Here is a 17,415-nt window from a genome sequence, read left to right on the forward strand (position 1 = left end):
TTTTAAAAGAAATAACATCATAAAGATAGTTATCCTTGTTTAAGGATATCAGCGAGGGTCTTCAATCCATTTAAACCAAGCAAAAATTGAAAACATGTTTTGTTAAAAGCTTTGGTAAACAGATCGGATTTCTGAAAGTCAGTATGTACTTTCTCAAGGTCAATCAACTTCTTCTCAAAGCAATCCTGTATAAAATGATATCGAATTTCGATATGTTTTGTTTTCGAATGTTGTACGGGATTCTTTGTGATAGAAATTGCAGCAGAATTATCAATCAAAATAGGAGTAGTAAGAAAATTCAAACCGTAGTCTCGAAGATGTTGTTGTATCCACAAAACCTGCGAACAGCAACTCGAGGGTGCAACATACTCAGCTTCGGCGGTTGAAGTGGAGACCGTTGTCTGCTTCTTACACTTCCAGGAAACAAGCCGGTTTCCTAAAAATTGACATCCTGCAGTCGTTGATTTGAATTTGATCTTGCAACCTCCATAGTCCGAGTCTGAATAAGCAGTAAGATCAAAAGTATCATCATTGGGGTACCACAACCAGATGTCTGGATTTCCCTCAAATACTGAAGTATTCTCTTAACCGCAGCTAGGTGAGTCACTCGGGGACTTGCTTGAAACCTAGATCAAAGACAAACAGCAAACATAATGTCAGGGCGAGAAGCCGTTAGATACATTAAAGAACCGATCATGGCACGATAGAGGGTACGATCAACGGTATCCTCCAATTCATCCGGTGATAAATTGTGACCCACGGGGAGAGGAGTTGAAGGGATTTTTCCGGCAGATATCTTGAATCGGCTCAAGACATCGTTCACATACTTTTTCTGATGAATAAAGATTCCGTTAGCAGACTGGTGAACTTGCAACCCTAAGAAAAAATTCATCTCTCCCATCGAGCTCATCTCAAACTTTGTTTGCATGGACTTCTCGAACTCCTTACACAACGTGTCATTTGTGGACCCAAAAATAATGTCGTCGACATAGATCTGAACTAGGAGAAGATCGTCACCAACAGTCTTATTAAATAAAGTGCAGTTGACAGTCCCTCGCTTGAAGCCGTTATCAGTCAGATGGTCGGCTAGCGTGCCATACCAAGCTCTCGGGGCTTGATGTAGACCATACAGAGCCTTGTTTAATCGGTAAACTCGGTCAGGATAATCAGGATCTTCAAAACCAGGAGGCTGTAAAACAAACACTTCCTCGTGTAGTTCACCATTGAGAAAAGCACTTTTAACATCCATTTGATAGACCTTGATATTCTTATAAGCAGCATATGCCAGGAAAATTCGAATCGACTCTAATCTTGCTACTGGAGCATATACTTCTGTGTAATCAACACCCTCTTGCTGATGAAAACCTTGCACCACTAAACGTGCTTTGTTTCTGCCAATCACCCCTCGATCATCTTTCTTACACTTAAATACCCACTTAGTCGGAATAGCTTTCTTGACTCTAGTAGGTTTGTCGATTAAATCCCAAACACCCAAATGTGCAAATTGCTGTAATTCTTCTTGCATAGCTTCTACCCAAGAAGGATCTTCAAGTGCCTTACGAGCCGTCGTTGGCTCAACTTGAGATAGAAAGCAAGTGAATTTTGCAAGATATACAATTCCCGATGAATGTAAATCAGCAAATGCACACAATACATTATTATCACTTGACGAAGCAACTTGATGACGTGTACGAACACCCACATCAAGTTCTCCAATGATGTTTTCCTGTGGATGGTAGCCATGAATCCGAAGAGTAGGATTCTCAGAAAAAACAACATTATCAAATAAATTAGTATAATTTTCACCAAGCTCAGGAGATGAAACATCACTATCAAGTTCAATAACTTGATCATTAACTTGCTCGTCATCAGAAGAAGTAGATACATTATCAAAGGCAACTGGAGAAGCAACTTGAGGTTCCTCAGTTGGAGCTATGGGTGGAGCTTCAACATCATTAGAACTTGAAAATCCTTGGAATAACCAAATGATCTTCAAACTATGCTCGAACCAGATCTTCGTCTATGTGTTCAGTCGATGGAGTTAATGAATTAAATAAACTATCATAGTCAAACATCCAGTCTGGACCTTTCCCTTGAGGAGGAGTTGTGTACTTTTGATAGTCCACATGGTACCATTCCTCAACACAACCAGACATAAATTTAAATACCATTTTCTTTGGAGATGCATATCCCAAGAAATACCCTTCGATAGGTCTTTCTTCAAATTTACCCGCATCCTTCTTCAACATAGTACACGGACACCCAAAAGGTTCCAGGTACTTTAAGTTAGGTTTTCGATTATTCAGCAACTCATAACTTGTCTTCTTGAGTCGTTTAACAGATAAAACTCTATTAAGCGTATAGCAAGCTGTATTCACCGCCTCATTCCAGAATTGGACGGGAAGCTTAGATACAGCAAGCATAGTTCGTGCAGCTTCAATCAAGGTTCGATTCTTTCGTTCAGCAACACCATTTTGTTAAGGTACATAAGGTGCACTATATTCTCGATGAATTCCTTTTTGAACACAAAAGAAATCTAATAAAGTGTTTTTGAATTCAGTACCATTATCACTTCGGATTCTCCTCACCTTTTGTTTGAATAGTGATTCGATCTTGGTGATAAGGTTTTGTACCAAAACCGGTGTTTGATCTTTCGAACTCATAAATAACACCCATGAATATCTTAAATAATCATCGGTTACCACAAGACAATACCAATCCCTAGAAATACTTGCACGATTCACAGGACCAAACAAATCCATATGAAGTCGTTCGAGAGGAGTATCAATGGAATTCAATAGCTTAGAAGGATGTGACTTCTTCTTCTACTTGCCCTTTTTGCATGCAATGCAGTGATCCGATAATTTAAAATTCTTCAATGAGACACCCTCCACTAATTCGTTAGCCATTATATAATTCATCTTTCGAACATGTATGTGACCCATTCTACGATGCCATAGAATCGAATCTTTCTCGGTTGCTTTCGAGACAAAACATGTTTCGATCGATGTGGATACTTTAGAGCTCATATTTAAGACATAAATATCATTCGATCGTGGTGATCGCATGACAACCATGTCCTTGAGAATCACTTACCCCGGTTTTAAGATAAGACATTCTATGTCAGTAAATATCGTAGTGTACTTTTTATCGCAAATCTGCGACACACTCAATAAGTTATGATCTACCTTGTCACAGTAGTTAACTTTCTCAAAAGTAATATGCCCATTCGAAACTTCACCTTCTTGTGTGATCATGCCCCCAGAATTCCCAGCAAACGCTACATAACCTCCTTGAATGTTTCTTACGTTGGTCAATAGGTTGAGATTCCCAGTGATATGACGAGAACATCCACTATCCATAATCCAGTTTTCACCAGACACACTCTTGGATGTACCCTACACACAAAGTAAAGATGATTAGTTCAAAAAGGCAGCCCAGGCCTCAGTCTTGGGCACCTTTTGGTTTTCTTGAGACATTTTAAACTTAGCCGAATTCAACTGTTGTTCAGCCACTTGTGAATAAGTTATCGGCTTCTTAGAATTTCGTCTTAAGTAAGCTGCTTGAACCACATTTGAATTTTCATTCTTGCATAACGGTGCAGTTGGAATAAATTTGGGTTTTACTTGACCATGAGTCTCATTAACATGAATCACCTTTTGAGGATTCATATTAGAAAACATAAAATGAGTATCATCAGCATACGACACAGGTCGTTTCAGAATCTCCTTTACCAAAGGTTCCGGTTTGGAATGGTCTTTATAAAAGGATGAAGATTCTGATAACTCTTCTAACTACAATTTCTCACTACATGACCATGCTGACCGGAATGAAAACAGCTTCGCATGTCCACACGATGATGTTGAGAATTAGTTGGAGCAAATGATGCAGAAGATTGATGATGGCTCATATTTTTGGTCATGCTCTTAGCAAACTCATCAGATAACGCAGATTTCTTTTTCAAGTAAAAATCTAAATTAGAGCTATTTGAAAAACTTTTCAGAGTATCTGTTCCAGTTGACTTTACAAATTTAATCTTTTTAGCATGTGTTAAAACTTGCTTGGCTTTAGTCAAGGGATCAGAAGAAGCTGATGTTTTTGCTTGAGCATACAGACGTTCAAGTTCTTGAACCTGTGATGTTTCATTGTGAAATACACTCTCAATCATTTCTTGTTTAATGATACTAATTGGAATGTCTTTCTCAGTAAACATTGTGTCAATTCCTTTCAACTTGAAAACTCTAACAGATGATGGCTTAGAACTAGGAGGATTAATAAAACGCATTAAGTCCTCATCAGAAATCTTTTGTTTATCTGACTTCTTTGCCTTCATTGGTTTGGGTTTCACAGTTTCTTCCCTATTCACTTGAGACTTGAGTGAACCATACACAGCTTCCTCAAATTCTTGAGGCTCGCAAAGAATATGATTAGAACTTGGGATGTTCTTATTCTTGTGTATTACCTCAGGTAACACGTCTTCGGTAATTACTTTGTCAACATTCTCAACAAAGATTTTGTTGCTTTCAATATGAGGTTTTTGAGGAGCAACTTGGGTTTTAACAGTTTCTGTTTTAACCGGTTTTGATTTTTCAGAAATCAAAGAGTCTTTTTCAATCAAATCCTCTTCTTATCTAGCAAAAGGATTAATTTTATAATCATTGTGAAAAGGTGGCAGAATTTCAACAAAACCGATAACTTTCTTTGAATCTTTTTGTTTTCCAGACACTTCAATAATTTCATTCAACAGAAAAGAAGAATTTCTAAATTTACCCAATTTGTTCTTCAACTCAAGAACCTCATTCTCAAGCTCAGTTATCTTTGAATGATGTTTCAAGATTTCTTGAAACTTTTGGTCATTAATTGTCATTTTCACAGATAACTCAGCCTTGAGATCGTGGTTATTTGTCGACAATGCTTCAATCTTTTCTCGAGATCGCATTTGAGATTCAAGAGATTGTCGATAAGTATCCTTTAGAGAAGCAATTTCTCTTACAAGATTATCATTATGATTTTTCAAAGCTTCTAACTTCGGTTTGTTAGATTCACAATAAACACATGATACTTTAACAGATGAAGTAGCAGAGATAGAATGACTAACCTCATTGATCTTAGCCATGCAAGCAAATACAGTTGGAGGCTTGTCACAAGAGTCATCATAATCAAATCCAGAATCGTTGTTAGAAGACATCTCACTTCCACTTGCATCTTGAAAATCTGTTGTTTGCCCAAACATAGCCAAACTAGCTTGATTATCATTACACAACAGTCGTTGTGACCAATCATTTCCATCAGCTAACATTGCATGTGACCCAGAAGTAGATGGTTTCTTTTCAGCATCACCACCTCATGGTGTAGAAGAGTTTTGATGTTGACTACGAGGAACAGTATACTCTTTCTTCGGATTGTCACATTCCTTTGCAAAATGCCCAAACTCTTGACAGTTATAGCACTTCACTTTCAACTTGTCAAATCCCAATTTCTTGATTAAAGTCGGAAGATCTTTTCCAGTTCTCTGCATGAATCTTTTAACTTTACGGACGATCGTAGCCATGTTCCACTTTAAATCCATGATTTCCAAATCATCTGGATCAATCTGATCATAATCCTCATCAGTTAGATTACTTGTGGCAATCTTACTACTTACCAAGTTTTCATATGAAGACATAAAGGCTGTTAGAAAAGCAAAATTCTGTTCAGCTTCCTTCATGTTGACACTAGGTGATGAAGCAAATGGATTAGTAGTAGTTGAACTTCCAGAACCACCAGATGATCCAGAATTACCAGCAGTGTAAAAACATGCTCTTGGATCATTAAAGAGAGCTGATTCATTTCACTAGCAGCTTGGGTAAGAAATGCAGTTATCAGAGAGATAGTTGAACTTAGAGGCATACTACCAACATAGAAAGCAGGATCTTGGCTATCCTTAGAAGATTTCTGACACTTAAGATCATATTCTATTGCTTCAATCTTTTGCAAGAATTCAATGGCAGTCAAATCTTCATTCAAGAAATAGTTATTTTCTTTCAAAACAATTAAAAATGTGGAGTAAGAACTTGATAGTACACTCTTAATAGTGTCAATCTTATCCATCTCAGAAACTTCCAATTTCATCTTGTCCATTTTCAGCAATTAAGTGATTAAACCGTGTAATAATCTCTTCAACTGTTTCACCCTTCAATAGATTAAAGTTTCGAAACTGAAACTTGAGCATCACTTTCTTACTCTCAACTGTGTTCCCCATACTTCTCATATGAAGATGTTGGAATAAGGAAGCATATCTCTTTATGCTACCCACTTGATGAAAGATATTTTCGGGTAATGCCATAGTAAGAGTAGAATAAGCCTTTATCTCGATCTCTAATGCTTTCTTCTCTTCTTGTGAATATTGAGAAATAGCTTTGGGAGTAAAACTAGTAGTGTCATCACCAATCATTGGTGCCATATATACCTCATCTAGGCAATAAGAGCAGTCAGGGTGAACAGAACCCAAATGAGCACGAAAACGGGGTTCCCATTTAGCAAAATCGCTAAATTTCATCAATCTTGGACATTTCGAATGTGATCCTATCTCGGTATCAAGTTGCAACATTTGTTGCATCAACATGTTTTGAGAAGCTAGTGCGTACATACCAGCCATTTTTGTAAAAGTTTGAAACTTTAAGGATTAAAATTAAACTTAGGTAAAGAATCTGGAAACAGTGTAACGAACTGTGAACAGTTATAGCGAACTGTGAACAGTAATTAACGAATCAAACCTTAACGAAGTAAGGATTAATGTTAACAAACTAGAAATGATTTTAGCGAATCAGATGATTAACGAATTAGATGGTCAACAAATCAGTCAACCCACGAATCAGTCAATGAATCAGTCAACAAATCAGTCAAACTAACGAATTGACTAATCCAATCAAGAAGTGCAATCTTAGCGAACTAAAGAACGAATCACTAAGTTAAAATTAACGAATAAGATAACGAACAAGCTACAGTTGATAGCGAATCAACTTATAGCGAATCAGGTTGTTGCAACCGTTTGTAACAAACTTTGACACCTAATGCCACGTGGCAAAGGTTCTTATAACACAAATCCCAAGGTAACCACGTGTCACACGAATCTGTTGGACACGAATCGGATTAAGTAGAGAACTGATTAAACGAATCAATTATAACCTTTAGCGAATTGATGAAATATGTTAACGAATCAAGTTCAGATTAACGAATCAAACTTGAATATTCATATCTTCAAATCTTCAAGGAAGATTTCCAGAAATCTGGAAATGAACATGAACCCAGAAAACCCAGATTTGTAATACTATCTGAATTCGTAACCAAATCACACTAATAAACTACCAAATTACTCGCAAATCAATCGCGAATCCAAATCAACAGTACTCGTAACTCAATTCACAAACGACCATAACCAATTTGACCAAAAATCATACCCTGTTTCTCGGCCAAACTCAGATCCAAACAAACCAATCCAAAACTCATCCAATATCCAATTCCAATTATCCGTACCTTACTAATACCTTAATAATCACCAACCTAAACCAAACACTCCATAATTCAACCAATTCCAGCTCAAATTAAAACAAATTCAAACTGTATTCCAATTTAAACCAAAAACAACTTAATAATATCTATAATCAGTCAAATCAAGCATAATCAAGAGGACCGAAAGCTTTGATACCACTTATTTGTTCCTGGATCAATCCTTAATCTATAACCAGATCTCAGATCTGTGTGAATACGATTAATCCTAAATACGGATCTAGCTCATAGTTACGTTTGATTATATGTTATAGTATATGTATTATCAGTATTAGTATGTGTATTAGTGTATAATATTAAGATGAAGATCGAGAGAGATTTTGATAGAACTTTGTTGATTAACTTTCAAAACTTAAATAAGTTGTGAACAGAGTTCACTATAAATATAAGATAGGTCTAGTTCGCTAACATCCCCTAGCGAACTAGACACTACTTCGTTACATACAAAAACATAAATAACTTTAACGAATCATCTCCTGATTCGTTAAACATCCTTAACGAATAAAGAGGAATCTAACTTAAGTCTTAGTTCGCTAAACATCCTTAGCTAACTAGACCTTACATTTAAAGAACTACAATATAACTTAATATTTAATTACATTAATCAAAACGACAAATACGTTAAAGATAAATATAAAGACTCGAGACGCAAAACCATGCACTAACAACTCCAAGTCTTCACCTAGATTAGGAGTGAGGTCATCCACATCATGTTGGGTGTGAAATGGATTTATAAATTCATCACCACTTGAGACAGCAGGAGTTTCAGTAGTACTAGACACGATAGGTTCTTTATCATTAAATTTTGAACGATGTGAGATGGCCTCTTCTTCATCACATAGCATCTGAGTGGCCATCCTTTCTTCTATATCTGCAAATTCAATAGATGGTAAGTTAAAAGACTTAAACAATTTATCATAGTCAAAAGCCTCCTCTAGTCCCATGCTAGGTTTTGGTGGCTTGTAACTGGTAATGTCTGTGTTACATACCACCTCAACCTTATTGTTCGATAAATTAAAGACTCTTATGTTGGGAGATCCAACCACGTAGCCAACAAGAATACATTCGTCAGCTTTCTCACCAAATTTTGAATTAGTCTTTAAGATCGAACACGAGGATCCAAAAGGTTCAAGACCTTTTTGATTAGGCTTTCGACCATGCATTAATTCATAACATGTTTTATTTAATCTTTTATCAGTCAAAACACTATTAAGGATATAGCAGGCTGTGGTGACAGCCTAAGCCCAGAACACCACGGAAAGTTTGGCATCTACCAGCATAGTCCTGGCACCCTCGATTAGAGTTCTATTCTTCCTTTCAGCTACTCCATTCTATTGCGGAGTATATGGTGCACTGAACTGATGCTCTATCCCTTTTTGCAGACAAAACATATCCATTTGATAGTTCTTGAACTCTGTGCCGTTATCGCTTCTGATGAATTTGACCTTATCCCCAACAATATTTTCCACTTTGGTAATCAAGTTGATTACTAGCTGCAATGTTTCATCTTTAGCTTTTATAAAAATACACCCACGAGTACCGTGAGTAGTCATCAGTCACAACTAAGCAGTAAGATGTACCACCCAAACTTTTAACGTTTATGGGACCGAATAGATCCATATGTAGTAAATCTAGGGGAGTGACAATCGAGTTAATCATCTTGGAATGATGCGGTTTCTTGTGCTGCTTTCCTTTCTTACATGATAGGCATTAATCTTCAAAGTTGAAACTCTTCAATGGAACCCCAAGTACCAAACCATTCTTGACTATGAAATTCATTTTACGTAGATGAATGTGACCCATCCTTCGGTGCCAGAATTCTGAATCAGACTCTATTGCTTTAGACAAAAGGCAAGATTCTTCTGTCACCATCGTGGTGGACCTCATGTTCATCACATATGTATTCTTTTCTGTTGGAGCCTTCATGACTACCCAGTTGTCAGGGATCTTGAAACCCGGATAAAGCACTAGTGCTTCGTCCTTTGTAAAGTGCACAGTGTATTCTTTTTCACATATCTGAGAGACACTTAGAAGATTGTGCTTTAATACCTCCACAAAATTAACCTTTTCCAACTTAATCCTTCCATTTGTAACAGTAGCGATTCCAGAAAATTTTCCTCTGCGTTCTCCAGCAAAACTAACTCTTCCTCCCTGTACGGCTTTCCAATCATGTAACAATTTCTTGTTACCCGTCATGTGCCGGGAACAGCCACTGTCGACAACCCACATGTTGTTCACAGTCCTATTCGACTGTTCCTGCACAATTAAAGAGACGGATTAAAAGCGGGGGACCCAAGACCTTCTGGTCTTGGGTTGGTCAAACCTATTAAACGGCATCCAACTCGTTGGTTGCCTAAAGTTCCCAAGTGGGGAGTACCATCTGTTTGATCTGACAGGAAGATTTCTAGAAAAATGATTACGAGACCATCCAAACATCCTTGAGTTTCTAACGTTAAAAGTTTCAGATGATTCAGAGTTACATGTTCTATTACTAATTGGGAAAAAACGAGGGTGGTTCTTTGAAATCTTGAGTTTGCCCAACGATTAGTGTTGGTAGATTTAAACTTTTTATTAACACCAGTTTTAGGTTTCTTTTTATTCTCAGTTTTGGTTGCCTCATACTTTTAGATTTCTTCCTTTTTAGAGATCAGTTACTGACGACTTGTCCTTTCTTATGACATCAATATCTTGTTCTAACTATCAGTATCCTTTCGAACATCCGTTTCAGGAATTGCTGCAGTAGATGAGGTTGTGTTACTGACAGTTTGTCTCACATAAGGGGGAACAAATGGGTTTAAGGAAGACTTCCTTTCATTAAAAGTATCATTCTCCCCCCGTTTTAGTAACACAACTTCATCATCCATCCTAACAGAGCCGATAGACTTTTCACAATTTGAAACTTGACTTGTGACAGAAGAATTTGTCTGAACCGATTCGTTTATGTTAAAGTCAGTATTGCTTGCCTGGACCATAACGGGTACAGTGTTGAATTTCAAGTCACCCGTTACAGTGATTATAAGTATAATTGTTATTGAAAGGTGGTGGAACTTCTGTGTATCCAATTCCCCCTTTGTTGATATGGGAACGTTGAACACTTAGGGCATGATCAAGCTCATGGAAGAGTTCCTAAATTGTTCAAGTTTCCTATTCAATTCCACCAATTTACTTGGTAATCAGCTATCTGTTTATCCTTTTCAGCTATAAGTTTGGTCTTTTCTTCCACAACTTCATAGATTAGGTCAATGACTTGTATTTTTTCAGCTAGAGTGGCCTTAAGGCATCTTATGTCTTTTTCACTAGCTTTTATTTTTACCGAATAACTACTTTCGTTATGTTTAGTATAGTGATGTTCCTCTTTTAACGTTTTTAATTCCTTTTCCAAACTAACATACTGATCAGTTAAAGCATTCAATTGTTCAGACAATTTCTCACATTGTTCACACTGAGGTTCAGAACATACCTTTGAGAGCTGATCATTCACTTCTGCCATGTAGGCTTGATCCTCCACTGGTTCCTTGTCGCCTCTTCCTGTCACAATATTCACCAGATTCGCTTGTTCAATCACCTCCTCAACCTTTATGTTCCAATTATACACACCATTCTGTTGAGACACCATGGCTTTTGTTTCAGTACCATTTCCATTCTCATTCTGTTGAGTAGGCTTGTTCTGACTCCGTTCAACTCTTTAATTTGTACACTCTCTTGCAAAGTGTCCATTTTGTTGACAGTTGTAGCAACGAACCTTTGACTTGTCAAATCCCGGTCTCTCTCCCACGAACTTTCTTCCAGTCTTCTTCATAAACCGTTTTACCCTTCTTACTATCATCGCTATTTGCCACTGCAGAATCATTTCTTCCATGTCATCAGCATCTATCTGATCATAATCCTCATCCAAGGTTGCAGGGTCAACTATCTTTGCTTTGATGTAATTCTCATAAGAAGCAATCAAAGAGGAATAAAGAGCAATCTATTGTTAAGCAGATTTTACACTCATGGGCATTTTTTAGTAATTTACAATTGAAGAACTAGTTGAAGAGTTACCGCCCGAGGATTGAGGTTTTGAAGCACTATTTCCATCAGCTACAAAGCATATATCTCCATCCATATTCATCACCACATGACCTTCTTGAGTAGAGTTTGTGTCGCCACCTGAGTAATAAGCAGCCGATTCTGGTTTAGAGCTTGAGTTTGGAGATCCCCTTGCATCATACATTCCCGGATCCTAAACCTGATCAGTAGGAGTCTCTTTTCTTATCATATTAAGCTCATAATTACGTAACTTGTTGACCACCGTTTCCAAATCAAAGGTTTCAAACTCTTTATCTTCTCTCATCAAAATTGTCTTTGCCTCCCATTTTGGTGTAAGAGCATCCAGATGTTTTTCCACAATCTCAACCTTAGTGTACTTAATGGAGTAGTTGTTTAACTCGGTCATCAAGTGATAGTATCTTGTGATGATGTCATCAAGTTATTCATTCTTAAAGTACTTGAACACCGAGAATTGAGTTTTTAACAATTTTGACTTTGAGTTCCGAATCCTACGTTTCCTTCATAACGGTTTTCTAACGCTTCCCACAATTCTCTAGAGGACTTGTACTTTCTAAATGTGTGTAGGATCTCTTGAGGTAGTTCCATGGTTATTGCTGCCAATGCTTTACTTTCTGCCTCATATATCTTCTTCTCATCGTCCTCCATCTTATTATACTTCTTAAGTTGCTCCTGACCTTCGAACATAGTTTTTGGAGGGATATATCCATCCTGAATACATATCCACATCTTGGCATCTTGATATTTCACGTACTGCTCAAACCTATCTTTCCAAGCAACAAAATCAGTGCCTTTAAGTAACTTTGGAGCTTTAGTCACTGACCCAGCTTCAACCTCCATCTTTACCAGTTCCGTGATGTTTATTGAAGTCATATTAAACCGAAACGCGGGCTGAAACTATACCAACTTTATTCTGTGAAAAGTAGATTGCGAAGTTATGATAACTTCACCAACTCAGTGACTTCACTTAGGGTGAAGTTCGATTGTATTAGCAAGTTCGTTGTATGTTAACTTCACCAATAACTTCGCTGTCACTTAACTTCACTGTCACTTAACTTCACCAATAACTTCGCTGTTACTTAACTTCCCCAGGGACAACTTCGCCAGATTATATACCTTCGCCAAAACCCTAGTTAAGACTGACGGCAACTTCGCTGGTCAATCTGTTCTGATTATTAGACTAAATCTTTGATTTCTAAAGGTTTGAGAGTAATAGGGTGAGCGACTTGGGAGATATTGTAGAGAAACAGACAAAATGAATGGTGCTTTTACGTGAAATGATTCCGCGAAAAGTCAAGCAGAATGATCTTCACACTCGTGTGATAATCCCGAACCACACAATCATGAGCAAATGCTCTGATACCAATTGTAGGTTCCCAACCGGATCTACACAAGAGTATCTTGTAACACGAGGGTGCGGAATCCCCTACGTATACGATACGAGTGTTTACACGAGAGAGACGTAAAGAATACGTAACACGTAAGAACAAAGGTTTAATTGTTATTAAATGTAAAACCGAACAACCGATAAACCCTATCCGTCCTTGACAGAATGATCAGCAAGCTTACAAAACAAAATGGCCGAAGTTAGGTTATATAGACCTGCGACAACTTCTCCAAACACCCTTAGCGAAGTTGTCCCTAACTTCGCCTATATACTAAGTTCACCACTATTATAACCAAATCATTAAATTCACCAAAACGTAACAAAAAATGTAACGATTAAAGATACGATAAACTAAAGACTAATGAACTACTGGCACATTGCACCAACAAATTAAAACTAGTAAAAGGACAAAAATTGATTAAGTTTTCCAATTCAACTTTATAAGTTGATATAAAAATATATTTAACACTTTATCGATACAAATCCTTTATAAACTCATTCTATCGTGCCTAGATTGTTTATTTTTTGATTAGATATTTATTTCATTTATACTTTTAACTTAGGATAACCTGTGGAATTCACCGCGTGACACCGATCAACTCGCTTAATCCGACAACTTGTTAAGAACACCTATATATTTCATGTAAGTTTACATATCCCCCTTTTTCATCTTTTAAATTTTGGGGGTGGCATGTATACCCTATTTAAATTACTCATTTTTATTTATTCATCTATTCATAACACAATTCAATATATGTTTATGTGTGATTATTGCATGCTCTATGATAATGCTCTATGTGCTTAATTGTTTATTTTATGTTTGGTGGTTGGTATCTCATCCTCATTTATCCTCATCTAGTATGATCATACACTTACCCAAGTACTTTGATTTCGTATCAATAGGAACGGGTCCACATCTATTTAGTTGTTTACATTTTTCATGGGAATTGTGATGCTCAACATTAACATATGAATTGTGGTTTTATCTATATATGCAACTCAACTAAAACTTATGTATTCTCACCAACATTCGTGTTGAAAAACTCTATTTTTATACATGCTACAGATACAAGTAATTTACATTGATCAAGATTGAAGATATTAGTTTTTACCTTAGGATATTTATCCAAACAATAAATATGATGTAATTGTTTTGATTATTATAACTGTGTACTTTTTTTGATATTAATGAAGTAAATAATTATTGTCACTTTAATTAGTGTCTTTTGAGCTACTGTCCAATCAATACGTTACGCCCTGGCATGTTCCGCCTTTGGTCGGGGTGTGACACTTGGCGAGTGTAACATATAAGGACTCTGGTGAAAAACGATTAGAGGACATCCCAGTGGTACATGAATATTCAGATGTATTCCCTGATGAGTTGCCTAGTTTACCATCGACTCGACAAGTCGAATTCCGTATTGACCTAATACCAGGAGCAGCTCCCATTGCTAAAGAACCTTACCGACTTGCACCTTCTGAAATGCATGAACTGTCCAATCAATTACAAGAGTTACTGGATAGGGGTTTTATACGACCTAGTTATTCACCATGGGGAGCACCGGTGTTACTTTAGAAAAAGAAAGACGAAATCTTTCGGATGTGTATTGATTACCGGGAATTAAATAAGGTGACTATCAAGAACAGATACCCATTACCTCGAATTGATGACTTGTTTGATCAGCTTCAGGAAGCAAAGTACTTTTCAAAAATTGATCTCAAATCTGGTTATCATCAAGTAAGAATTTAAGAGGAAGATATCCGGAATACAGCCTTCCAAACTCGGTACAATCACTATAAATTTTTGGTTATGCCGTTTGGATTGACCAATGCACCGAGTCTGAAAACCTTACCTTGACAAATTTGTGATAGTGTTTATCAATGACATCTTGATATATTCGAAAAGTAAGGAGGAACACGAACAACATCTGCGGGTAATCCTGGAATTATTGAGGCAAGAATAGTTATACGCCAAATTGTCCAAATATGAATTCTGGTTACAAGTACAATTTTTAGGACACATTGTGAATCAACAAGGAATCCAAGTAGACCCAAGTAAAATTGAGGCTATTAAAAATTGGCAAGTACCTAAATTACCGAAAGAAATTCGTAAATTTTTGGGATTAGCCGGGTATTACCGACTGTTTATCGAAAACGTTCAATCATTGACCAACCTTTAAGCCTCCTAACTCAGAAAGATCGAATTTATGACTAGTGAGAAGAACAAGAAATGGCCTTCCAAACGTTAAAACAAAAGTTATGTGAAACTCCAATATTAAGTCTACCAGATGTAACTGATGACTTGGTAGTCTATTGTAACGCATCTCGTAAAGGTTTAAGATGTGTACTGATGCAACGGAAGAAATTAATAGCATATGCCTCCCGACAACTTAAAGTACATGAGAAGAACTATACAACTCATGATCTGGAATTGGGGGCAGTTATTTTTTCATTGAAAATCTGGAGACACTACTTGTACGACATGAAATGTACCATTTATACGGACCACAAAATCCTGCAACACATATTTGATCAGAAAGAGCTAAACATGAGGCAAAGAAGATGGGTAGAATTGTTAAATGACTATGATTGTGAAATTAAATACCATCCAGGGATGGCCAATATAATAGCGGATGAATTAAGTCAGAAGGAACGAATTAAACCCTTAAGAGTACGGGCGCTTGGAATGATTGTTCAGAATAGCCTTATCGAACAAATTCGCATTGCTCAAGACGAAGCCTTAAAAGAAGATCAATTAGAAAAGGAAGAATTTCATGGGAACAATAAGAACTATGAAAAGAATATTGATGAAATATATTACTTCAAAAATCGAGTATGGATTCCGACTCTTCTTGATCTTCAAGAATTGATTCTTGATGAAGCACACAAGTCCAAATATTCCATTCGTCCAGGTACCGATAAAATGTATAAAGACGTTAAAGAGTTTTACTGGTGGCCTGGTATGAATAAGGACATAGCCACATATGTAAGTAAATGCGCGACTTGTGCTAGTGTTAAGGCCGAATACCAAAAACCTTCGGGAATATTACAACAACCTGAAATCCCACAATGGAAATGGGAACAAATCACTATGGATTTCATAACACACCTTCCCAAAACCTCCTGAGGAGATAATGCAATTTGGGTTATTTTAGACCGATTAACCAAATCTGCACACTTCATTCTGATCCGTAACAACTACACTACCGAAAAACTCACTCAAATTTACATTGACGAAATTGTATCCCGACACGGAGTGCCACTTTCAATTATTTCAGACCGATACCGTCACTTTACTTGACATTTTAGGCAACCAGTTCAAGAAGCCCTGAATAGATCTGAGTATTGCTTACCACCCCCAAATAGATAGTCAATCCGAACGAACAATACAAACCTTAGAAGATCTATTTTGTGCTTGTGTACTGGATTTCAAAGGGAAATGGGATCAACACCTCCCACTCATTAAGTTTTCATACAATAACAGTTACCACAGTAGCATACAAGTAGCTCCTTATGAAGCATTATATGGGAGAAACTGTAGATTGCCACTTTGTTGGACAGAAGTGGGTGATACACAAATTTCAAGATCTGACTTGATTCAAGAAACAACCGATAAGATTCATCAGATTAAAAAAAAACTAAAAGCCGCCCGTGACTGACAAAAGAGCTATGCCGATGTTTGTAGAAAACCGTTATCTTTTGAAATTGGCGACAAAATGTTTCTGAAGGTCTCCCCATGGAAAGGTGTTATAAGGTTTGGAAAGACTGGTAAATTAGCCTCGAAATACATTGGACCTTTCTAGATTTTTGCTAAAATTGGTCCCGTAGCCTACCGACTAAAACTACCCTTAGAACTGAGCACTATTCGGGATGTGTTTCATGTGTCGAATCTGAAAAAGTGTCTGACTGATGAAACGACAATAGTACCACTGGAAGATGTTCAGGTAAATGAAAAGCTAAACTTTGTAGAAGAACCAGTAGAATTTGTTGACGGGAAAACCAAGAGGTTACGACACAACAAAACTCATTGGTAAAAGTTCGGTGGAACTCGAAACAAGGACCCGAATTTACTTGGAAACGAAATGACGAATTCCAAAAGATTCACCCACACATGTTCCCTAAAAAAAAACCGTTGAGACATCAAACTTCTGGGACGAAATTTCTTAATGGGGGGAGAATGTGACATTCGTGACAAAATGAGGTATACCTTATTCATTACGTAGCGAGTAAACAATAAATCGGTTAGTTCGTAGCGATTAAACGATTAACCGACTGATACTGATTTTGACCCTTATATACACCTAGGGGTCATGTATGAGTCATATATATACATATATATATATATATTATAATGGCTAACATATTGATATTTAGACCCAGTACGTTTAAAACCATTTAAACGAAAAAGGTTTTGTTTAACGATACGCTATGAC

General features: G+C 37.0%; 1 protein-coding gene across 1 annotated transcript; it reads left to right on the top strand.

Annotated features, from left to right (window-relative positions):
* Window positions 1–15,596: 15,596 nt before the first annotated feature.
* On the top strand, window positions 15,597–15,968 carry LOC143595566 (uncharacterized; the record flags this gene model as incomplete). Its single annotated transcript, XM_077074549.1, has 1 exon — window positions 15,597–15,968. A coding segment is annotated over exon 1 (372 nt), but the record flags the coding sequence as incomplete, so codon positions are not given.
* Between the last annotated feature and the right edge of the window lie 1,447 nt (window positions 15,969–17,415).

Source organism: Bidens hawaiensis, unplaced genomic scaffold (assembly GCF_021521415.1).
Source record: "Bidens hawaiensis isolate Kalapana, Puna unplaced genomic scaffold, B.hawaiensis_p1.1 tig00045334_1, whole genome shotgun sequence".
Classification (NCBI taxonomy): Eukaryota; Viridiplantae; Streptophyta; class Magnoliopsida; order Asterales; family Asteraceae; genus Bidens; species Bidens hawaiensis.